Raw genomic sequence first — 24,943 nt, 5'->3', positions numbered from 1 at the left:
ATATTTAATTGACTACCAGGGAGTTTCTTTTGCCAAAGAGCTATAAATGTAAAGTAAGATGTGGGAATGGGGGGAAAAAGTAAGTAGCTTGGTAATAAGGTCACCAAGTAACAATAATAGACTTTTTTAATAACTAAAAATGGTAGTCAGCTAAAATATGTTTTTATTCCGGTTTCAGAAGTCTTTTCAGCATCATGATAATAATACAGAAACCAATGTTCAAATTGTCATAAAAAGAATTATTAAAAGGGGCCAACTATTTCTTCATTTGTTTCTGATTTATTCCAAAAAAAAAAAGAGCAAGAATAGTACAATATGTTCTTTAAAAATCTAGAAAGAAGGCATCGAATTTTAGAAAATACTTTCTTCTATCTTCTGTAATTTTTACTGTCTCATGAAAAGATATCCTTATAGATTAGCAAAGATAACTTAAGGTTGAATACAAAAGAGAACCATCCATTTTCTGTAATTAAGAAATTCTCAAAGGAGATCAGTGATAATTTGCTGAATTTCCTTCAGCTTACACAAACTTTGCAAATTAAAGTTCTCTTCCAAAATCAAGTAACAATAAAAAGTACCCTTAGAGTACATTTGTATAGTCGAACCCTAACCCTCAACTGTCGTTTAATTGCTAAGTCGTGTCTGACTCCTTGCGACCCCACGGACTGTAACCTGCCAGGCTCCCCTGTCCATGGGATTTCCCAGGCAAGAATACTAGAGTGGAGTGCCACTTCTTCTTCGGAGGATCTTCCTGACCCAGGGACTGAACCCATGTCTGCTGCATTGGCAGGCAGGTTCTTTACTGCTGAGCCACCTGGGAAGCCCAACCCTTAATACCATTCTTTTAAATGTCTCCAGGTAGATTTCCAAAAGGTTTCTGAATGTTTTTACATTAAAAAGAAATTATTTGTGCTTTTATTTAATGTTCTCAACAGACTATTTTAAAATTTATCTAGTTGTGACTATTCTTTTTTCATTTTTTTTAATCTACAGTATTTTTTTTCCTGTTTTAAGGTCATTTTTTTCTTCAAATCCCACCCCCGCCCCAAAGTTCAATTGTTCAAAATGTTGACAAATAGGCGGAAAAAATCTATATAACATTTTAATTTTCAAGGAGAAAGGGGCAACTGAGCAGGAGATGTTTGGATGTTATCACAGACTCAATGGATATGAATTTGTGTAAACTCAGGAGATGGTGAAGGATGGGGAAGCCTGGCATGCTGCAGTCCATGGGGCTGCAAAGAGTCAGACATGACTGATCGACTGAACAATAACAACAAATATCTGTAGCCCATTCAAGACATTTATGATCCCATGGGGTTCCTGCTTAGCCTGACCTGCCATGATCTTAACTGGCACAATGAAAAGATCCATAGAATGAAAAACAAGGTGTCACTTTGCTTGGTTAAAGGTTATGATGTCACATCCATACAATTAACAAAAGCCCTCTTGATAGTAGCATCAAAATCCCTGCATACAGATGGTGATGGAAAGCATCTGCATGATGACCCCGACCTGACTGACAATGAAAACCCTGCTGAAATATCCTTGTCCACTGGGTTGGCATTCCAAATCCGTATGTTAGCTTCCCTGTTGCTTTTGCAGTTGCCAAGCCTGTGATTAGAACCTGTGTTTATCAGAGTCAAAGCACACAGTTCTCTTTGGCTATTTCACTCCCACGTGTGCCTTACACTCTCAGTCATGAGGTTCCTACCTTTCACTTTCCCGTCAGTCTCAGGCAGAGCATCCCAAGCTACAGTGACAGCTGTAGGCTTGCCATTGACTGGCCAGACGTTTAAATTTTCAGGAGCTGAGGTAGGAGCTACAAAAGGACAAGAACCCAAGGTTTAAAAAGGCCCTTATGGCTGTTCTAAAAGTGACATATGGTCCCTACATACATATGTTTCATTGCAGAGCTACTGTGTTAATTTTTATTATACATGAGAGAAAATTCTCCACTTGCTCTTTGTGTATTTAGTGGTTTATGTCAGCTTCACCAACTCATAGAGCAAGGAGGTTAGACACACATGGGGAAATGTTTTTAGGAATTCAGAATTTCTCTCATTGGTGAATATTGAAATATACAAAGAAGAATACAATCCAGTTCCAGCTTCCTCTGGATAAAATTTTGGGTTTTTTATAGACATAATTTAAAACAAAATAATTGTGGCCTTGAATATAGAACAAATTTCTCCCCCAGAATCAAGCACAACTTGAGTCTTAAGAAAGGAGAGTCTCTCCAATATTCTGGAGCCATGTGTTTGTTACTCAGGGGCGTTCACACAGACAGCAGGGATTTATGAAGGCTCCACGTGGTTTTAATGCACTCCACATGTCAGAAAAACACGCTCAGGAAAATAGCCAGTAAAGGATAAAGCATGGACCCAAGGAAGCTTCTCACGAGATTTAGGGGTAATGCTACTTTGAAAAATGCCTCTCCTGGCCATTAACTGTGGCTCCCTGAAGTGTCTTTAAATCTCCTTTCAGGGGTAATTCCCAAGTTGCAAGTCCAAAGGCCATTCTGAATACAGACCAGACTCCGGTGTTCTCTGGAAGACAGATGTACTCCACCTGCCGTCTCGTTCACCCTGGGAAATGCGGACTGCAAATTCATACATGGTGTCTGGACTCAGGTTCTCGACCAGCACGCGTCTGTTGGAGGCCTGCTTGTAATCCCATCTCGCCGATTCCCCCTTTTCTCGGTAGCGCACGGTGTACTGTCTGTAAGAAAACGCAAAGCAGCAACACACCCAGCTGACCGGTTCTCTGCAGGTGGGCGCTGGCGTCCTTGGTGTTTTCCCTTCCCCGTAAGCGATGACTTCTGGAGGTAAGTGGTGAAATCAAGAAGAGAAAGTTCTAGACTTGTGATTTTGTTATTAGTTCAAAGAATCTACTTAAGTTCCAGGGAGGTGTGTCTAAAGTAGCCCAGGAAAGACAGAGCTTAGTGTCTTTTCAAGACCAAAACATTTTATTGTTCAAGATATCAAGCAGAAATTAAAAGGGAGGGATAAGGGGGTGACACTTTTTATGAGACAAGTGCCTTATTAGGGGTGTGCCTTATTAGGGTGTATGTGGTGTATGTGTGTGTTGGTGTGTATATATGTGTGTATGTGTGTGGGGGGTGTGGGAGTGGAGTATGGGGGTGTGTACGAGTATGTGTGTGTGTACGTGGTGTGTATGTGTATGTGGTGTGTGTGTACACGGTGTGTGTCTCTGTGTGGTGGGTGTGTATATGTGGTAGTGTGTACATGGTGTGTGTGTATACATGGTGTCTGTGTGTATATGTGGTGTGTGTGTGTACATGGTGTGTGTGTATGTGGTGTGTGTGTATGTGTTGCCTGTGCATGTGTATGTGGAGTGTGTGTGTGAGTGTGTACACGGTGTGTGTCTCTGTGTGGTATGTGTGTGTACATGGTGTGTGTACATCGTGTGTGTGTGTATACATGGTGTCTGTGTGTGTGTGGTGTGTGTGTACACTGTGTGTATCTCTGTATGGTGTGTGTGTACATGGTGTGTGTGTGTATATGTTGGGTGTATGTGGTGTGTATGTACACGGTGTGTGTCTCTGTGTGGTGTATGTGTATGTGGTATGTGAGTACATGGTGTGTGTGTGTATACATGGTATCTGTGTGTATATGTGGGGTGTGTGTGTGTGTACACTGTATGTGTCTCTGTGTGGTATGTGTGTGTACGTGGTGTGTGTACATGGTGTGTGTGTGTGTACGTGGTGTGTGTGTGTATATGTGGGGTGTGTGTGGTGTGTGTGTACACTGTGTGTGTCTCTGTAAGGTGTGTGTGTACATGGTGTGTGTGTATATACATGGTGTGTGTGTATATATGTGAGGGGTGTGTGTGTGGGGGGTGTGTGTGTACACTGTGTATGTCTCTGTATGGTGTGTGTGTACGTGGTGTGCGTACATGGTGTGTGTGTGTATACATGGTGTGTATGTGTATATGTGGAGTGTGTGTGTGTGGTGTGTGTACACTGTGTGTGTCTCTGTATGGTGTGTGTGTACGTGGTGTGTGTGTGTATATGTGGGGTGTATGTGGTGTGTATGTACACGGTGTGTGTATCTGTGTGGTGTGTGTGTATGTGGTATGTGAGTACATGGTGTGTGTGTGTATACATGGTATCTGTGTGTATATGTGGTGTGTGTGTGTGTGTACACTGTATGTGTCTCTGTGTGGTGTGTGTACGTGGTGTGTGTACATGGTGTGTGTGTGTATACATGGTGTGTGTGTGTATATGTGGGGGGTGTGTGTGGTGTGTGTGTACACTGTGTGTGTCTCTGTGTGGTATGTGTGTGTACATGGTGTGTGTGTATATACATGGTGTGTGTGTGTATATGTGAGGGGTGTGTGTGTGTGGTGTGTGTGTATATGTGGGGTGTATGTGGTGTGTATGTACACGGTGTGTGTCTCTGTGTGGTGTGTGTGTATGTGGTATGTGAGTACATGGTGTGTGTGTGTATACACGGTATCTGTGTGTATATGTGGTGTGTGTGTGTGTACACTGTATGTGTCTCTGTGTGGTATGTGTGTGTACGCGGTGTGTGTACATGGTGTGTGTGTGTATACATGGGGTGTGTGTGTATATGTGGGATGTGTGTGTGGTGTGTGTGTACACTGTGTGTGTCTCTGTAAGGTGTGTGTGTACATGGTGTGTGTGTATATACATGGTGTGTGTGTGTATATGTGAGGGGTGTGGGGGGGTGTGTGTACACTGTGTATGTCTCTGTATGGTGTGTGTGTACGTGGTGTGTGTACATGGTGTGTGTGTGTATACATGGTGTGTATGTGTATATGTGGAGTGTGTGTGTGTGGTGTGTGTGTACACTGTGTGTGTCTCTGTATGGTGTGTGTGTACGTGGTGTGTGTACATGGTGTGTGTGTGTATACATGATATCTGTGTGTATATGTGGTGTGTATGTGTGTGCATATGTGGTGTGTGTGTATGTGTTGCCTGTGTATGTGTATGTGGTGTGTGTGTGTGTGTGTGTGTGTGTGTGTGGCAGGGGTGTGTATGTGCTGGGTGTGTGTGTACCTGGTGTGGAATGGGCAATATTAAGAATGAGATCCAGCCCAAAGCACCTTGGCTCTCCAGAAAGGAAAGATAAGAAGACTAAGTGCCAAAGCTGGTGTGTTTTCTATGAGTTCTGTGAGGAAAGGCCACCTGCAGTTCTGAGTAGGCTTATCTCTGTGAGACAGAACAAAAACCTACAACAAACAGCAGGAGAGAGAGGGTTACGAGAGGAGCTCGCTGTGATCGTCAGGCAGAGGAGCGCCATGTGACCCGACACAGTCCTATCTGACAGTCCCAAGCAGAAGACAGCCTCAGCACTCGACGTTACAAGCTACAAACACCGTTTATTGTTCAGTCGCTCAGTCATGTCCGACACTTTGCAACCCCGTGGACTACAGAGCACCAGGCTTCCCTGTCCTTCAGTGTCTCCTGGAGCTTGCTCAAATTCATGTCTATTGACTTGCTTTTCTCATAAGTTTTCTTTGTGGCCACATTACAGTAGATGGCATTTGATGCCTTAACAGTGTGCTATTCATTATAGTATTTCATTAGTTATGATAAGACTATCATGTCCAACTCTTTGCAACCCCATGGACTAAACAGTCCATGGAACTCTCCAGGCCAGAATACTGGAGTGGGTAAGCCTTTTCCTCCGGGGATCTTCCCAACCCAGGGATTGAACCCAGGTCTCCTGCATTGCAGGCAGATTCTTTACCAGTTGAGCTACCAGGGAAGCCCTCAGTTGCAGACACAGCTTACCAATTAGCAGTTAGAGTTTTACTAAGAAAACTCAAGTCTTCTTTTGTTTTCATCAGGATGTTGGAAATCAAAGTCCATGTTGATCAGGAACACTTGATCAGGAACACTTCCTGCTGGGGGAGGCCCTATGGCTTGGGAGAGAACCACTTACGCATCTTCTGAGGTCTCTGACAAGAAGCAGATGTCTTTTTTTACCAGCAGACAGTGACAGAAGCTCTAGCTCGAACAAATAATATTTTATATATATATATATATATATATATATAATGTAGAATAACATCTATATACCATATATATATATATATATATATATATATATATACACTCAGCATTATATTCCATTCATTTTCTGAAGTATATTCACTTTTCCTGGTTGCAAATAGGTTAAAAAAAATAATATATAATGACTAGACCACCAAGTCTTTGGCTTTCTCTTGGCTGTGTGTTAGTCATTTAATGCACATTTTTATGACTACTGGTCTACCACTAACTAGAAATGGCATTCACCAGTGGCCACTTTGCTGACAAAGGTCTGTATAGTCAAAGCCATGGTTTTTCTGGTAGTCCTGTAGGGATGTAAGAGTTGGGCCATAAAGAAGGCTGAGTGCTGAATAATTGATGCTTTTGAATAGTGGTACTGGAGAAGACATCTGAGAGTCCCTTGGACAGCAAGGAGATCAAAACAGTCAATCCTAATGGAAATTGAGGACTGATGCTGAAGCTGAAGCTCCAATACTTTGGCCACCTGAGAAGAGTCGACTCATTAGAAAAGACCCTGATGCTGGGAAAGACTGAAGGCAGGAGGAGAAGGGGTCGACAGAGGATGAGATGATTGGATGGCATCACTGACTCAATGGACATGAGTGTGAGCAAAGCTCCAGGAGATGGTGATAGACAGGGAAGCCTGGTGTGCTGCAGTCCATGTGGTCACAAAGAATTGGACATGACTTAAGGACCAAACAATAACAGTGGCCTTTTTAACACAAAAATTATTTTAACCTCATGACTGGTTTTTCCTCCATTACTATTGCAAATGACCATATAAACCAGAAGAGCATAACATCATGGGTTAAGACAAAATAAAGCACATTTGTTACATATGTATAGATGAGCTGGACAGGAAGCCATGCAGCGTTTCAGGACTATTTCAAGAGGAGTCACTTTGCACAAGACATTAGACACATGCCCACCACTCTACACAAGACCCTTCCTGTGGCCACTATCTTGAAATACCAGGAAGATGGTAAGGCTCTTCTTCCTAAGATGGACCCATGTCCTCTGTGCCTGAACAGAACATTCAAGAGACAAAGCAAAACTTGGGGCAAAGAATGAAACAGAATCTAGGAAAATCCCAGACACAAGATCAGACTATGAACAGGTGAGATGTGAGGGCCTGCTGTGTGTCTTACCCACATAAAATCTGTGGGAATGTGTACCACCCACAGAATCAGCTAGATTGTCCTAGAACAGTCTACCCGTCAGCTACAAAAGAGGTCAGCGTTCACGTATGTCTGAAAACACAACCGTTCAAATAAATACATGTCTCTTCAGGGCCAGAAAAACCATGTCTCTCATATAGAAAATAAAGACAAAGAAAGAAGGAAAAGTACCTTGATGCAACAACTTTCTTCTGTTTTTCCAAAACAGGATCCACCCAAGCTACCAGCACAGACTGGGATGACATAACCCGGACGTTGATGTCTTCAGGTACGTCCAGTTCATCCTCTTCTGCAACGACAGTGGGGCGTGTGGAGAGGCTGTCCCTACAATATGCTCTGCCCTGAGTCCCACTGGCCCCCAGAGCCTAGTTATTAAATTGTTTATGCTTGATTTAGATAAAATCAAATGAATAGGAAGTCAGACAATTATTTGATTGATCAACGCAGAAAACCAAAAATCTCCATTCTTTCTCTTCTTAAACACATTCTAAGCTGCCTAACCCAATCAACATAAGGACAGTCGTGCAAAAGGAGATGCTTTGCCTTGGTCAGAGATAGTCCAGATCACGCAGAGCTTTCTCAGTATACACTCTGAGTTTCTGGGAAATAGTACTGTTTTTACAGGAAGCAAAAGTTTGGGGAAGAAAAGTTCAATTCAGAGCATTCCCTGGGTGATTATGGCATGAAATAAAAATTCTAGCTCAACATCTGCACAAATCACATTGAGTTCAGTGTCCTTGCGATTTAGAATATATGATTCCAAAGCAGATTAAATGTTATATTCAGATAGAAAAGAGAATTCAGTTTGCCAGTTTCCGATGGGCTACAGTAAAGTCACAAAGTTTGTGTGCAGTCTGTAACACTGTGACTCACAAGATGCCTTCAGTTTTGCTTTTCTTTGTCTCTTGGACTTTTGCGGTTTTTTCATCTGTTTTGTCTTTTCAACTTTCACAGATCATGTTTCAAAAGGTTGTGGCTATACTACAAGTAGGGGAAGCTAACTACATAGCCTTTAGAAAAGTGATACAGGGACTTCTAGAGGAGCAATTAAAGAATTTTTTAAAAGTGAAACATCATACATGTGTGACTTTTGTTATACAATGTACAATTACAGTAACTATCAATATAAGAGTATACCATATAAATATATTATTCAAATAAATTGTGAATTCACAAATATCATTATGTCATAGGTTGCCTCTTTAAATTGAGGCACGTGATCCAGAAAAGGTATATGTAATTTGCTACTACATGACTGACATAAAAAACACCTGTGAACAGATGTGGAAAAAACCATCCCTAAGTAAGTGACGAATGGTCAGGCTACCAGCAAGCCAGCTTTACATTTCCCCTCACTCTTCTCAATGCCATTTTTAGGCCGTTTTAGCTGAAATAAAGCGTGAGGGCATATCTTGTGTGCTGCCCCATCCACACCTACCCTCCTCTCTCTCTTTGTTCCCAGTCTATCACCAAGGGCAATTTATGCATGGGTCAGACTGTGCCTGTAAATGGAATAAATGCTTGGGGCTTTCAAGACAAATCTGAAGCCATTCAAATACACACAGGGATAGATTGCATCACAGGAACACTCTAGCCTCTGAGTAGAAAAAAACACTCGTGCCTCCCACATGTGACCAAGTCTGCCCCCCGTTTCCCCCTATACCCAATAAAATCCCTGTACGTCGTTACCTGGCCAGCATCATTGGAAAACAGCCAAGCCCTAGACTTCGGCTTGACCAGATGCGTCCCTGGAGACATACCTGAAATCTTCCGCTTCGTTAGGGCAGCCCTGTAGACCGGCTGACTCTGCCCCCGGGAGTTCATGGACTGCAGAGAGACCACGTACACCGACTCGGAGGCTGCAGACCAACAAGCGAGGGATAAGGTTCTGCCACTGGGTCTCTGGAAAGCACACCCCTGCTTGTCTATGTCTCCCTCCCCTTACCTCCTTCCCTTCCCATCTTATTGGCATTCTAACTCATTCAGGACAACTGCAGATGAGATTGAGAACTGTAGGAACTAAACTCAAAAAGAACACAATTTATGTCGGGAAACGTGGAAGCAGTTTTCACGTACAACTCCTGAACAAGTGGGTTTCTACTGCATCAGCGTCAAAGAAAGATGAACAATGCTTAAAAAAGAAAAGAATAGTGTATTTTTCCACCTAATTCCCTAAATATTTTTTTACCTCCAGATAGGAGGGAATGTCTCTGTTTCTATTTGTCATCAAAGAGAGAGGAGAGAGACAAAGAGTAGCAAGTACACCAGGCTCTCACCCCAAGGGGGACGCTGTGCCCTTTGAACTAAAATCTTCAGAACGGCGTCTCTGAGGATGAGCTAAGAGCAAACAGAGGAGTCTAAATTCAGCCTTTATTTCTAGACTGTTCTTTCCATTCACCCCCACTCCCACCCCCCAACTTGTGCATTGGGCACACTAATATCCAATTTAATCTAAACTTGAAAACATTATTTGGAAATAAACTACAAAAACTAAAACCTAGAGTTCTCAAATACTATGGAATCACTGAGTCTGAGACCCAGGTAACAATCTGGCTATCTTCCAATCTGAACTTTCTTATTTTACAAATGAGGACATAAAACCACAAAAATGGGTTAACTTGCCCAAATCTACACCACTAAGAAGGACTCATCAGTTCAGTTCAGTCGCTCAGTCGTGTCTGACTCTTTGCGACCTCATGAATCGCAGCACGCCAGGCCTCCCTGTTCATCAACAACTCACGGAGTTCACCCAAACTCATGTCCATCGAGTCCGTGATGCCATCCAGCCATCTCATCCTGTCGTCTCCTTCTCCTCCTGCCCCCAATCCCTCCCAGCATCAGAGTCTTTTCCAATGAGTGAACTCTTCACATGAGGTGGCCAAAGTATTGCAGTTTTCAGCTTTAGCATCAGTCCTTCCACAGGACACCCAGGACTGATCTCCTTTAGAATGGACTGGTTGGGGTCCAAGGGACTCTCAAGGGTCTTCTCCAACACCACAGTTCAAAAGCATCAATTCTTCGGCGCTCAGCTTTCTTCACAGTCCAACTCTCACATCCATACATGACCACTGGAAAACCATAGCCTTGACTAGACAGACTTTTGTCGGCAAAGTAATGTCTCTGCTTTTGAATATGCTATCGAGGTTGGTCATAACTTTCCTTCCAAGAAGGACTCACAATCTTCCCTAAATCCAAAGTTGCTAATACCCAACTCCACGTTCTATCATCCTTGTTTCCTATAGCAGCCTTGATCAGTTCAAGAAGAAAAATGAGGCCACTTGACATACTACTAATACGGATAATTGTATCATCAGGTAATACGTCAGCACATTAATAAGATGGCATGCGTGTGTTCAGTCAGTCATGTCCAACTCTTTGTGACCCCATGGATTGCAGTGCACCAGGCTCCTCTGTCCATGGGATTCTCCAGGCAAGAATACTGGAGTGGGTTGCCATGCCCTTCTCCAGGGGATCTTCCTGACCCAGGGATTGAACTGGGGTCTCCTTCATTGAAGGCTGATTTTTTACCATCTGAGCCACCTGGGAAGCCCAATAATGTGTCACTAAGATCCTAAAGAAAATGTATAATCCTGGTGGCCTGCCTGCAGAATGGCAAACGTCCATGTGGCAATGGCAGAATAAACCTTATGTTTTTACAAACATATACATAAAAGGAGACCCATGTTCAAAAAAACTCACACAGAGAGCCCTGTTCATGTAAACTTCTATAGACTAATCACATTTCTGTTCAGTTCAGTTCAGTCGCTCAGTCGTGTCCGACTCTGTGACCCCATGAATCGCAGCACGCCAGGCCTCCCTGTCCATCACAACTCCTGGAGTTCACTCAGACTCACGTCTATCAAGTCAGTGATGCCATCCAGCCATCTCATCCTCTGTCATCCCCTTCTCCTCCTGCCCCAAAATCCCTCCCAGCATCAGAGTCTTTTCCAGTGAGTCAACACTTCACATGAGGTGGCCAAAGTACTGGGTCTCAGCTTTAGCATCATTCCTTCCAAAGAAATCCCAGGGCTGATCTCCTTCAGAATGGACTGGTTGGATCTCCTTGCAGTCCAAGGGACTCTCAAGAGTCTTCTCCAGCACCACAGTTCAAATGCATCAATTCTTCGGCGCTCAGCCTTCTTCACAGTCCAACTCTCACATCCATACATGACCACTGGAAAAACCATAGCCTTGACTAGACAGACCTTAGTCGGCAAAGTAATGTCTCTGCTTTTGAATATACTATCTAGGTTGGTCATAACTTTTCTTCCAAGGAGTAAGTGTCTTTTAATTTCATGGCTGCAGTCACCATCTGCAGTGATTTTGGAGCCCCCAAAAATAAAGTCTGACACTGTTTCCCCATCTATTTCCCATGAAGTGATGGCACTGGATGCCATGATCTTAATTTTCTGAATGTTGAGCTTTAAGCCAACTTTTTCACTCTCCACTTTCACTTTCATCAAGAGGCTTTTTAGTTCCTCTTCACTTTCTACCATAAGGGTGGTGTCATCTGCATATCTGAGGTGATTGATATTTCTCCCAGCAATCTTGATTCCAGCTTGTGTTTCTTCCAGTCCAGCATTTCTCATGATGTACTCTACATAGAAGTTAAATAAGCAGGGTGACAATATACAGCCTTGACATACTCCTTTTCCTATTTGGAACCAGTCTGTTGTTCCATGTCCAGTTCTCACTGTTGCTTCCTGACCTGCATACAGATTTCTCAAGAGGCAGGTCAGGTGGTCTGTATTCCCATCTCTTTCAGAATTTTCCACAGTTTACTGTGATCCACACAATCAAAGGCTTTGGCATAGTCAATAAAGCAAAAATAGATGTTTTTCTGGAACTCTCTTGCCTTTTCGATGATCCAGTGGATGTTGGCAATTTGATCTCTGGTTCCTCTGCCTTTTCTAAAACCCCCTGAACATCAGGAAGTTCATGGTTCACATATTGCTGAAGCCTGGCTTGCAGAATTTTGAGCATTACTTTACTAGCATGTGAGATGCGTGCAATTGTGCGGTAGTTTGAGCATTCTTTGGCATTGCTTTTCTTTGGGACTGGAATGAAAACTGACCTTTTCCAGTCCTGTGGCCACTGCTGAGTTTTCCAAATTTGCTGGCATATTGAGTGCAGCACTTTCACAGCATCATCTTTCAGGATTTGAAATAGCTCAACTGGAATTCCATCACCTCCACTAGCTTTGTTCGTAGTGATGCTTTCTAAGGCCCACTTGACTTCACATTCCAGGATGTCTGGCTCTAGATGAGTGATCACACCATCATGATTATCTGGGTTGTGAAGATCTTTTTTGTACAGTTCTTCTATGTATTCTTGCCACCTCTTCTTAATATCTTCTGCTTCTGTTAGGTCCATACCATTTCTGTCCTTTATTGAGCCCATCTTTGCATGAAATGTTCCCTTGGTATCTCTAATTTTCTTGAAGAGATCTCTAGTCTTTCCCATTCTGTTCTTTCCCTCTATTTCTTTTCACTGATTGCTGAAGAAGGCTTTCTTATCTTTTCTTGTTATACTCTGGAACTCTGCATTCAGATGCTTATATCTTTCCTTTTCTCCTTTGCTTTTCGCCTCTCTTCTTTTCACAGCTATTTGTAAGGCCTCCCCAGACAGCCATTTTGCTTTTTTGCATTTCTTTCCCATGGGGATGGTCTTGATCCCTGTCTCCTGTACAATGTCATGAACCTCATTCCATAGTTCATCAGGCACTCTATCTACCAGATCTAGGCCCTTAAATCTATTTCTCACTTCCACTGTATAATCATAAGGGATTTGATTTAGGTCATACCTGAATGGTCTAGTGATTTTCCCTACTTTCTTTAATTTCAGTCTGAATTTGGTAATAAGGAGTTCATGATCTGAGCCACAGTCAGCTCCTGGTCTTGTTTTTGTTGACTGTATAGAGCTTCTCCATCTTTGGCTGCAAAGAATGTAATCAATCTGATTTCGGTGTTGACCATCTGGTGATGTCCATGTGTAGAGTCTTCTCTTGTGTTGTTGGAAGAGGGTGTTTGCTATGACCAGTGCATTCTCTTGGCAAAACTCTATTAGTCTTTGCCCTGCTTCATTCCGCATTCCAAGGCCAAATTTGCCTGTTACTCCAGGTGTTTCTTGACTTCTTTTGCATTCCAGTCCCCTATAATGAAAAAGACATCTTTTTTGGGTGTTAGTTCTAAAAGGTCTTGTAGGTCTTCATAAAACCATTCAACTTCAGCTTCTTCAGCGTGACTGGTTGGGGCACAGACTTGGATAACTGTAATGTTGAATGGTTTGCCTTGGAGATGAACAGAGATCATTCTGTCGTTTTTGAGACTGCATCCAAGTACTGCATTTCAGACTCTTTTGTTGACCATGATGGCTACTCCATTTCTTCTTAGGGATTCTTGCCCACAGTAGTAGATATAATGGTCATCTGAGTTAAATTCACCCATTCCAGTCCATTTTAGTTCGCTGATTCCTAGAATGTCGATGTTCACCCTTGCCATCTCCTGTTTGACCACTTCCAATTTGCCTTGATTCATGGACCTGACATTGCAGGTTCCTATGCAATAGTGCTCTTTACAGCATCAGATCTTGCTTCTATCACCAGTCACATCCACAGCTGGGTATTGTTTTTGCTTTGACTTCATCCCTTCATTCTTTCTGGAGTTATTTCTCCACTGATCTCCAGTAGCGTATTGGACACCTACTGACCTGGGGAGTTCCTCTTTCAGTATCCTATAATTTTGCCTTTTCATACTGTTCATGGGGTTCTCAAGGCAAGAATACTGAAATGGTTTGCCATTCCCTTCTCCAGTAGACCACATTCTGTCAGACCTCTCCACCATGACCCACCCATCTTGGGTTGCCCCGCAGGCATGGCTTAGCTTCATTGAGTTAGACGAAGCTGTGGTCCTAGTGTGATCAGATTGACTAGTTTTCTGTGAGTTTCAGAAGGAGTAACAAGTGACAAGCTGCATGGTCTCTATGTATCTATACATACATCAGTTCAGTTCAGTTCAGTCACTCAGTCACATCTCACTCTTTGCGACCCCATGGACTGCAGCACACCCGGCCTCCCTGTCCATCACCAACTCCCAGAGTTTACTCTAACTCATGTCATTGAGTCATAAATACATACATACATAAGGCAGATGAAACTCACACTGTGACCAGAGTACATTATTAGGCTGAGGCTCTCACATCTTATTCTCTCAGAAAATTGTGAAATGTTAACGTTTTACAAAAAGGAAGAATCAAGCTTGTAACACTTGAATTCCCAGAACATTAAATGTCTCAACATTGGAGTCCCTTCAGATCTGTTAATCTCTTGGTGCTACTGACAAGCACATCAAATGTCCACAAAGAAAATTTTTACTGTTCAATTTCACAATCCAGGAATGTGTGTAAAGAACTAACTGTGAAAAGCGGTGGCTCTTTGTTTATCAGGAACCACCAAGAAAAGACCAGTTTCCCACGACGGACTCTCCTGCATGTCTGCAATATAATCCTTAAAGTTCTTGATTTGCTGAATCCCCAGATTCTTGACTTGCTGTACTCTCCAGGTCAGTGTGGCCTGAGACGATCTCCAGGGAACAGGCTACACTGCAGTAAACTACAACACCGGCTCGAGTGTGCCGGGTCTAGTCTCTGTGTCAGGTTAAGCATTTTATCTCAGTTCCTCGCTTAGTCCCAACAAGCCCCACGAGGAAGCCAGTCTCATCATCTCCATTTCATGGATGAGGAGCCAGCTCAGTGGGGTGAGATGACCCCAAGGACATGGCCCAAATGCTAGGCTGGTCTCAGACAAGCCCTGGGCTCTTACTAACATAGGTGAGAAGGGGCAGAGAGCCCAGAGCCCACGGGGTACTGACCCTGGGCCGAGAAAGCGCCTGAGAGCTGGGCATGCCACAGTTCACCACTTTTTCATAGAAATATTATAGAGACCCAGTGGTATAAAAGCACACTTCTTCCTGCGCTCCTTTATCATTGAATAGAGTAGAAACAAAATTTCCAAAATGAGCACAGCATCACCATCCAAGGGACCCCTGGGACCCCAGGTCCCACCCCTGCTCATCAGAGCCACCGATTCCGCTCACTTCCTGACCTCAGGGTGATGTGGCAGAAACTGACTCCCGAAGATCCACGGAAATGTCCCGAAGGACTCCAAAGTCTCGTTCCTCTTTACTGTCCCACCTCCGCTGGGCTGGCCACCTCCTCCCCCTCCGTATACAACCACCCCCTGGGGCACTCCTCTGACTACAAGATTCAACACTGGTGGCCCCTCCTGGAGGCCAGAGAGCCGCCTGCCCCTGATGCTTCTCTGTCCCCTGCAGCCACTTTCACAACAGTGAGCTCTACACACTCTGGGGACCGTCTGCTCCTGTACGGGACTGCGGGGACGCCATGCCAGGATGATGCCTGACTTAGAAGATGCCCAAGGGGATGTGTTTGATGAATGACTCTGAGGGCAGGGTTTCTGCTGACAGAACCACAGGCCCATTTTTCTCCAGGTTTCCTTAAGGTTTGGGAATTCCCTGCAGTACCATGCTTTCCGTGGCATCTCCATTACCAGTGGAATTAAAATCCTACTCAGGATAAAGTAAGGAGACCAGCGTCCTCAAACACAACAGGCCACTCCAGCATCCCCAGGAAGTCACGTCGCCCCATCCCCCCGGCCAGGATGAGCTAGTGTCCAGTGAGACCTCCTAAGTGATCACGTGGATCTTCACGATGGTGAATCCAGCACTTTTATTTGGTGAACATTCCAAAACTAGCAGGTGGAGTCCTGAGCTGTCCATTCAGGCTAGGACTGGGGCCTACCCCTGACCTCAGTGCCAACATTTGCTCAAGTTCAGGAAGCCAAAAAAAAAAAAAAAAAAAATCCTTCTGCTATGCCCAAGTGAGCCAGGGCTTCACTACTAAGGAAACAAAAAGTTAACAGAACCAGTCAGATGAAAAACTCGTCAACACCAAAGGACACTTCAATGTGTGGTGTCTAGGAAAGAGCTCCGGGCAGTGAGAACTCCCCACTTGCACAGTGCTCACCTGCCGTGTCAGAGACGCAAAGGCGGGGACTCGGCTCTCCTGCTGATGCTCTGGGTAGAATTTGGCCTGACTCCCCGAAACCACCACGTAACCTGCACAGCGCAACCACTCAGGGCTAGGGGTAGGCCCCGGAATGGATGGATGAATGAATGAGGTGTCAAGCCTCTAGCTCTGGGCCTTGCTGCTAATACTGAAGCCAGCCTTCACAAAACATGGACCACTCAGATTTCTCCAGTCTCTCCCGCAATCTGTAGTGGCTTTATGTGGCTTTGGAGTAGACAGATAGGTAGTCTCTTCTGGCTGGAAAAAGCCTGGCATCTATTTTGAGGCTTCGATGCCATGCCCAGCTCATGGCTGCCTGTGCAACCACGTGGCGACCTCATAAAGCCCACAGGATGCCAGGCCGATCCTGCCCTAGGAATGCCCGACAGACTTTTCCAACAGCGGGTATCTGAGCAGAGAAGTAAGGTAACTTCTGAGGATCTTTCAGAGGGGAAATCCAGCCCAGCTCAGCACCTCCAGCAGCTCAAACCTGCCCTGGTCAGTCTCCAGCCCCTCATCGTGTGTGCTGGGAGCTGGGCCACAACTGCATCGTGATGAGACCCCCACATCCCCATGGAGTCTCAGCAGGACCCAGTAGAATCACACCCTCTTCCTCGCCTGAGCACTGATTCAGTTAGGAGGGGAACAAGACTAAGCAGCGGGGGAGGGCACAGGACCTCTTGCTGGTGCACACCAAGCTGGAGGACTTGCGGCAGGTCAGACCAAACCCCAGAGGCAGACAGACCTCATGGCCCCAGCAAACCTGGGCCCTCCATGACTCGGCCACAGAGGAGCAGAACAGACTGTGTGCTCTGCAGCCCAGCTTCCCCTACAGGATGCGGAAGGAAGGGGCCCAGCCATGCTTGTCCGGCGCCTCCTACCAAACTCATCATGTAGATAAGGTAGCGTAAAGGAAGGAAGAAAAGCAGTGCTGCAGGGCACCCCCGAGGAATGCCAGGAGCAAGGGATCATCACTGCCCCACCTTGGAGCGTGGCCCGTGTCCACTCTCCAGGCCTCGAACCAGGCAACCAAGCTCATAACCTCTCCCAGCAAACGTTCCTTCAGCCTCCATGGCCGATGATCCGATGCCTCCTTCATCCAGTGAGAGTTTGCAAAGAGGAAGGAGGGCAGGCTTGGGCCACAGGCTCCATCAGCTGCCACCACACTCGATGGGACCCAAGGTCCAGTGCCCCAGGATCTAAGATGAAGCTTAAAAAGCTAAACGACGGGGCTTCCCTGGTGACTCAGTGGTAAAGAATCTGCTTGCCAATGGAGGAGACATGGGTTCGATCCCTGATCTCTGGGAAGATCCCACAGGCCTCAGAGCAATAAGCCTGTAGGCCATAACTATTAAGGTTGCGCTCTAGAGTCCACAGCCACAACTACGGAAGCCCACACACTCTAGAGCCTGTGCTCCGCAACGAGAGGAGACACTGCAACGAGAAGCCTGTGCACCGCAGCTAGAGGAGCCCCCACTCGCCACAACTAGAGAAAAGCCCGCACAGTGATGATGACCCAGCACAGCCCAAAATAAACAAATGAAATTATATTTTTTAAAAAGCTAAACACGATGAAAGTGGAGCCAAGATGGGAAAAGCGTTTAGGCTCACCACCACCAACCGCCCCCCTCCAACCGCAGCACATCCAGAAAACCGACCCACATCATGGCATCAGCGTGACCCCGGTCAGGAAGCCACTGATGGACACTTCTTGGGCGGCCTTGTCCCTCCGCTAATGGAAGGTGAAAAGGACAGAGGCGTGGAGGGAGGGCAGAACAAACAGTGAATTTCCGAATAACTGAAACACCTGGAAAATGAACATCACAGCCGAAAGACAACGTTCTGTTCAAAGGAGCGTCAAGATCTAAAAATGATCGCCAAGATCATTAAGACATCGAACGGCAATGAACATGAAACTCACCTAGCTTTTTGATTTCATGCGTTCGCTCATCTCTCGTCAGTGGGACGTAATTCATCTTCCGGCCACTTTCTCCGTAGCCCAGAAGGAAGCCCCGGGATCGGCGTGGACTCTTGGCTCCAGACAGGCGCGGTGCCTTCCACGCCACGGACAGCCGGTCGTCGGAGGAGCGGACTCGGACCCGCAAGGGCTTGTTGGGCACGTCCTTTTCTTAAAGAGGACACGACACAAGACCGTTAAACAGCAAACCCCAGAGCTCCCGACAGAGGAGGGAAAAGCGTGCCCAAAGATGGAGCCACGACAATCAGCAGCTGGGCTTAAAACATCCACTTTGGGTAACCAGTTCTAGTAAGAACATTCTTCCCCCAAGGGTATCGACAGTTGGTGTCCACCCCACACAGGAGGCCGAGAGGTCTCAAGGATTTAAAGTGAAAACATACCATGTATGAGACTGCCAGCCAGAAATCCTGGATGCTTTACAGTGGTCCTTTTCATCTATTTCCTCTTGCCCCCTTAAAGCCAAAAACTATATATCCTCTGGTGAAAGCAAAGGGTCAGCATAAAATATAGCAAACACAATTTCATGCTATTTTTAACTGTCTTCCTGGAAGCTTTTCCACTATAAGTTTGAAGAAAAACTGGGCTTTCCTTGTCTTTACGGTGACTCGCTAAGAGCTCAATCCTGCTTTCTGGTTTTGATTTTAATTTCTCTGGCGTGTCCAAGTCGTGCCCCTTCAGACAAACCCTGCTGCTGTGCCCCACGTCTGCTGTTGCCTTGCTGCTAAATGAATCCATTTCCAGCACTCTTACTAAGCTGATGAGTCTCAGGAGTCGCTCTCATAGTTAACATTCTCAAAGCAAGGCCAATACTTAGTGTTCGAAGTTTTGTTTTTACATCGATTAAGAGCTGATGATACGTTTGGGAGCAAGGGCGACAGACTACGTGATGACTACACTGCCTGTTTCTGACGGCGGGCCACGTTCTAGCCCTTTTGGGGGATCCAGTGACCCAGTGAATGTCTCTCTGACTATGTAAGCCAGGTATATTTCCCAAGCATCGTTCCTCCACTATGTACATCACCCCCATCACCAATTCTAACTTTATTAGACTGGAAAATTCCCACCTAAGTGAATATTTTAACGCTAACTAAAACAAAACAAACAAACAAAAAATACCATGAGTTAGTGTGAGTTTCAACTGCACAATAATAGCCATTAGAGATGGTTATGCTAAGAAGTCAATCACCTGACTTGTCTTCGAACCAAAAGAAATATCCTTTTGTGTATTAGCTGGAGCTACCTAATTAGTCACTGGGCACCCTCATTCTTAAAGGCTGCTAAGAGAATATCATATCATGGTATTTTCCCCAATACACCAAGTAGTGATTATTGAGATTTTTTTGGTTTTAATCCAATAGCAATGTCAATGAACTAACTATATAAAATTTTGTCTTGCACCTTGGTGATGTGAACTGAACTCAGCTTTATTCCAAGTTCATAGATGGGCTCTCCATTTCAAGAATCTAGCCTCTATAAAAATTAGGGACCACCAAGGAATATGGAAATGACAAATATGCGCATCTCTATAATTGAAAAGCAAATTTGTCTCAAGTGTTTAGTACAAATAGTCCAATTCATTAACAGCACAGTACTGACTCACTGAATGAATTCCTACATTAATCCTATGAGTTGATTTTTCTTATGAGTCCCAATGGGGACGCTCAATGTTTCTAGAAAGATCCAGACTGTCAAATCTCATTAAGCGCTTGCATTATCTGTGGGTGACTGTGGATTTTCCTCATCAGCATGTGTCACTGCTGAACAGACCTTGTCCATGCGGGGCTAGGGTAGGAATCGTTTTTTAAAAGCCAGTAGTGAAAATATCTGGTAAAAACGCCTCACGAGACTCAAAATCTGGACAAGGGGTGGCATGCCTAGTCTTGATGAGACTTTGGTTTGGCTTTTGAAGTCAGCACATTTTTGGATGACATGCATCAGAACAAAATACACCACCAAGTTTACCTTTTCAGGAATAGTGTTTGCATCATTTTCAGCTTTATGCAAAGTCATGAAAGAAACTTGACGTGAGCCATAGGCAGGGGAACAGAGGTCAAGAGAGGAAATTTTAAAGGAAGCAGAAAACTTGGCTTCATTCTCTTTACATCTTCCGAGTCAAGTTGTACTCTGTGAGCCTCCAACACAAACTATCACCACCTACAACACTCTGTTTTAACAGAAGCCCCTCTGATGAGCGAGGCCACAGCCTCTTCCAGGTAAACCCCCTGAGGCTGGCGTTTGGTTCCAGAGTGTCCAGCTTTGGGCAGGCATCAGGGCTTTTTCTTTTTAAGAAGTCTATAATGTGAAAATGATGTCTGCCTAGAGAAGTGACTTATGAACAGGGCAGTGGGGAGGAAGGAGAGGGTAAGATGAATGGGGAGAGTAGCCCGGATGCGTATACTACCGTATATAAAATAGACAGTCAATGGAAATTCGCTATATGACTCAGGGAACTCAAACCGGGGCTTTGTAACAACTAGAGGGGTGGGAATGGGCTGCAGGTGGGAGAGAGGTTCAGGAGTGAGGGGACATATATACACCTAAGGCTAATTCATGTATGGCACAAATCAAACCAATATTGAAAAGCAGCTATCCTTCAATTAAAAATAAATTATTTAAAAATTCTGTCTGCCAATAATACATGGTATTCATTTTACTCTTAAGAAAAACTTATACCTCCTCAAGGGACCCTCGGGGATGTGGATGTGAGAAATGATGCCTGCTCGAGCTGCCACAGGCCATTTGCACTGCTCTTCCCAGCAGGACTGGCAGGCTCCCCTCTGCCCCCACGGCGGCCACAGGCTATCTCCTCAGGGCAGCGGTAAATGTGGTGGGTATCACGGTGCTGTCACCGATGTGCCCAGCCTCAGGGTTGCCCTCTCCACTCACTCTTGTTCTAAAGCCCCGAGTGACACAACCACTCTCCCCACCACTGCAGAGAGCCGCCCATCCGTCTGGGACTTCTGGGGTGATCTCCAGCAAAATGGGCAACTTGACCGAAAACACATGCATGGGTCTAACAAGATTTAGCTAAGAAGTAAATCACTGAACAGAGATGGCATCCCGGCTCTGTGGCCCGGCCCTCACCCTGAGACCCAGCCAGCTCATCTACTTTACAGTGGAACCAGCATCGGCGGAGAGCAGGCCTCGCCTCGGGGCCTTGGGGCTTCCCTGGTGGCTCAGACGGTGAAGTATCCACCAACAGTGAAGGAGACCCGGATTCAGTCCCTGGGTCGGGAAGATCCGCTGGAGAAGGAGATGGCTACCCACTCCAGTATTCTTACCTGGGGAATTCCGTGGACAGAGGGTTGCAAAGTAGGACATGACTGAGCAACTAACACGTCTTCTTCATTTGGGGAGAGCGGTGGGCCTATGCTCCAGAACAAATAACCCTTGACACTCAAGAGCAAAATTTTGAACAAACAGAAAGAAGGAAAAAGACCACTGGCGTGTCCTGAAGTGCCGGGGTCCCTGAGGAAGAAGAATGGGGGAGGTTCCAAGAACAAGGGACTCCGTCCCAGATGAAACAGGTTTTGGCCTGAGATCCTGACCCAGGCCAGGCCCACTAAATCTCAGCCACACTGCCCAGTGGCAGGGACAGCAGCTGCCCCCTCAGACTGTATGGGCTCCCCAACCCCAGGCTCTGGGCTGCCATCCAACCCTCCACACCAGGGTTCCGGAACAAAGCCAGGCCTGCTGAGCAAGCTTTGGCAACAGGGCTGAGGCCAGCCCTACGACCAACCACGCTGCCTCTTCTACAGAGAACCTCACACTTGGTTACAAGCGCTCACATGGTTCATTTTAACTGTCCTTCCAACATCTCCCAGGCAAGGAAGTCAGACGTCATAATCCCCACAAGAAAACTGAGGATCAAGAGATGAAGTACCTGACCCAAGGCCACATGACTAAGTGCCAAACAGCGAGCTGAATGCAGCCACCCTGATGCCAGTCTCCCCACTCATCCACCGAGACCCCATCCACTCATGCCATCCCACCAGCCACCCAACCTCTTCTGCTAATAAACGTGAAACATGGGTTCTAAGCTGGACAGGCCCCCTTCCAAGTGTGAGCATAATGCCTTGCATAGTAGGCCTCACATTTGCAGGTATGTGTTTTGTTTTGTTTTTTTAACTCCTTGGATAGCAAGGAGATCCAACCAGTCCATCCTAAAGGAAATGACCCTGAACTGGAGGGACTGATGCTGAGGCTGAAGCTCTAATACTCTGGCCTCCTGGTGCAAAGAGCTGACTTATTGGAAAAGACCCTAATGCTGGGAAAGACTGAAAGGCAGGAGGAGAAGGGGATGACAGAGGATGAGATGGTTGGATGGCATCACGGACTCAATGGACATGATTCTGAGCAAGTTCTGGGAGATGGTGAAGGGCAGGGGAGCCTAGCATGCTACAGTCCATGGGGCCATAAAGAGTTGGACACAACTTAGCAGCTGTACAACAAGAACAGTTTTGTGCTGGGGTATAGCTGGTGAACAATGTTGGGATAGAGTCAGGTGAACATAGAAGGGACTCAGCCAGCATGTATACATTTTTTTTCAGTGGATCAGACAGTATAACTAAGGAACCAGAGAAGCTACTCAGCAGGTTGCCCTTAGCAACCAGAGAAGGCCATCGACTCTAGAAACCAGAGTGAGGTAACGATGTCATTCCGCTGTACACAGCCCTAAAGCCAACCCCAATTTTTTCAAGTATTTTGAAAAGTTCCTTTCTTTAATGTTCTGGATGAAACACACTGTCAATTAGCTTTTATAGATCTTTTATAGATCGTCTGGGAGCCTTTTTTAAGCTGATGTACACATGAAGAAAATCTGTTCATATGGTTCAAGTTCACTTGTCATGAGATTTCCTAAGTGTTTTCTCTAAGCTGTGTGTGATAGCCTCACAGAAGCCTTCTGAAAATTTTCTAATAAATCCCTGTAAGCCTTTTCTCTTGAAAACAGGAAATCACCATTGCCAAGAGGAATGATGTTCACATCCACCAGTGCTAAGTATATTTTGAACCTGGCAGGACACACTACCTTCTTTGTTCTGGAGACCATTCAACCAGGTAGATGTTGCTCAAAATGAATTGATCTTAGAAGACCTACAGCGATTAATCACACACTGTCCACTAAGCACGTCAGTGAGGTGAAACGATTCCCATGTAAACTACAACAAACATCTGAAAGCCAGGCAGAATTAGAACATCTCCCCTGATATGTATCGCCAGCTATGCAAATTGGCAAGTATTCTGAAATCATGGGGAGTCAAAAAAATCTGTTCTTTTCACACACAAAAAAAAAATCCAAAATTCAACATGATGCTTTCTTTGCCCATTTACAATTCAGCGCCATTAAACGTGTAGCTTCTGAATTGGGCTTCCATGGGCTCGAAAGCCAGGGTCTGAATCTTGAGTCTACATCTCACTGCCTTTTGAACTTCAGCTTCCTCCTTGGTCAAGCAGTGTCTCTCTCACTGGGTTTTGTAATTCACACTGTCCTGACATCTATCAAGGACACATTAAGTGCTCATTGTGTTTGTGATCGGTCATGATAAAAACCCTCTTTTAACAGATTCATGGTGGGCAGGAGGCTCCTTTCAGAAGGTGAGCTGTGGTTGCATCACAGAGTTTTCTGCGGACACTAAAAAAAAAAAAAATGCGTTTCAAAGAACCTGGTAAAGAATCCACCTGCAATGAGGGAGACCTGGGTTCAATCCCTGGGTTGGGAAGATCCCCTAGAGAAGGGAAAGGCTACCCACTCCAGTATGCTGGCCTGGAGAATTCCATGGACTGTATAGTCCACGGGGTTGCAGAGTCGGACACGACTGAGCGACTTTCACTTTCAAAGAACCAGACAGGAGCAAAAAAAGTGGACTTCTTGCCAAAGACTCTATTCTGAAAGCCTTCTCATACAGGAGGCTGCCAACACCCAGGTGGCTTTGTTTGCACCATAAGTGGAAAGCATCATTCTTCGTCCTTGTCAGCATCTCACAGTCACACACCACTCTGAGCCAGCCCCTCCTCTTCACTGGCATGAAAGTCCATGGCCCTGGCTGTCTGGTGACCACTTTCCCTGGCTTGGTCTCAACTAGCAGGACATTCTTGTTTCCAGGAGAACGTGAGGGATCCCTCAGTCTAGAGCTTCAGCGAGCAAGTGGTTTGTCCCACTGACCTACCTGACATCCACTGCGCTGGCCTCCAAGCTTCACACAGACAGGGCAGTAAGAGCCGCCCTTCCCCTTGCCCAGCCTCAGCCCCAGGCGGCCTCCCCACCCTTCCCAGGCATCAGACCTCAAGGCCACCAGGGACGCTGGTTTGAGGACGGGCGAGAATCCAGCCCACGAGGCTGGACCACGGTCCTCACACTGCACTGTGCATCAGAACACCTTGGCAGGGGGTGGGGGCACCCCCTCCCACCTGTATCCAGGACAGGTGAGATTTGGGAGCTTCGGTGCACTTGAGATGAAACAGCCTGATTAGGAAGAGGTGACGGGGATGGAGGGAAGTTGCACTGGGGTGCGGGGAGGCGGGGTGGGGATGACACCAGCTATCTCAACCAGAGGAACCAGATGCACACCCGCTGCCCGCACGCTGAGTCTGGGTGCCCTCCCCACCAATGCTGGCCGAGGCCAGAGTACGGGCAGGTTGGCAACACCTGACAGCCTTGGT

General features: G+C 45.7%; 1 protein-coding gene across 5 annotated transcripts in view; it reads right to left on the bottom strand.

Moving 5' to 3' along the window:
* The window catches only part of FNDC1 (fibronectin type III domain containing 1), a 116,260-nt gene that overhangs the window by 48,234 nt on the left and 43,083 nt on the right, over positions 1 to 24,943 (bottom strand). For all 5 annotated transcript variants that reach the window (XR_006060675.2, XM_027972627.2, XM_015097509.3 and 2 more), the window contains 5 exons: positions 18,227 to 18,433; positions 8,982 to 9,080; positions 7,393 to 7,510; positions 2,534 to 2,721; positions 1,715 to 1,822 (listed from right to left, as the gene is read on the bottom strand). Coding sequence is in view for 4 of the 5 variants with exons in the window: in XM_027972627.2 (XP_027828428.2) it covers positions 1,715 to 1,822; positions 2,534 to 2,721; positions 7,393 to 7,510; positions 8,982 to 9,080; positions 18,227 to 18,433 (720 nt within the window). In the remaining variant the exon portion in view is untranslated. The remainder of the gene's footprint in view (positions 1 to 1,714; positions 1,823 to 2,533; positions 2,722 to 7,392; positions 7,511 to 8,981; positions 9,081 to 18,226; positions 18,434 to 24,943) is intronic.

Source organism: Ovis aries, chromosome 8, assembly GCF_016772045.2.
Source record: "Ovis aries strain OAR_USU_Benz2616 breed Rambouillet chromosome 8, ARS-UI_Ramb_v3.0, whole genome shotgun sequence".
NCBI lineage: Eukaryota > Metazoa > Chordata > Mammalia > Artiodactyla > Bovidae > Ovis > Ovis aries.
Note: the sequence above shows the minus strand (reverse complement) of the source record. Positions and strands in the feature narration are given on the sequence as shown.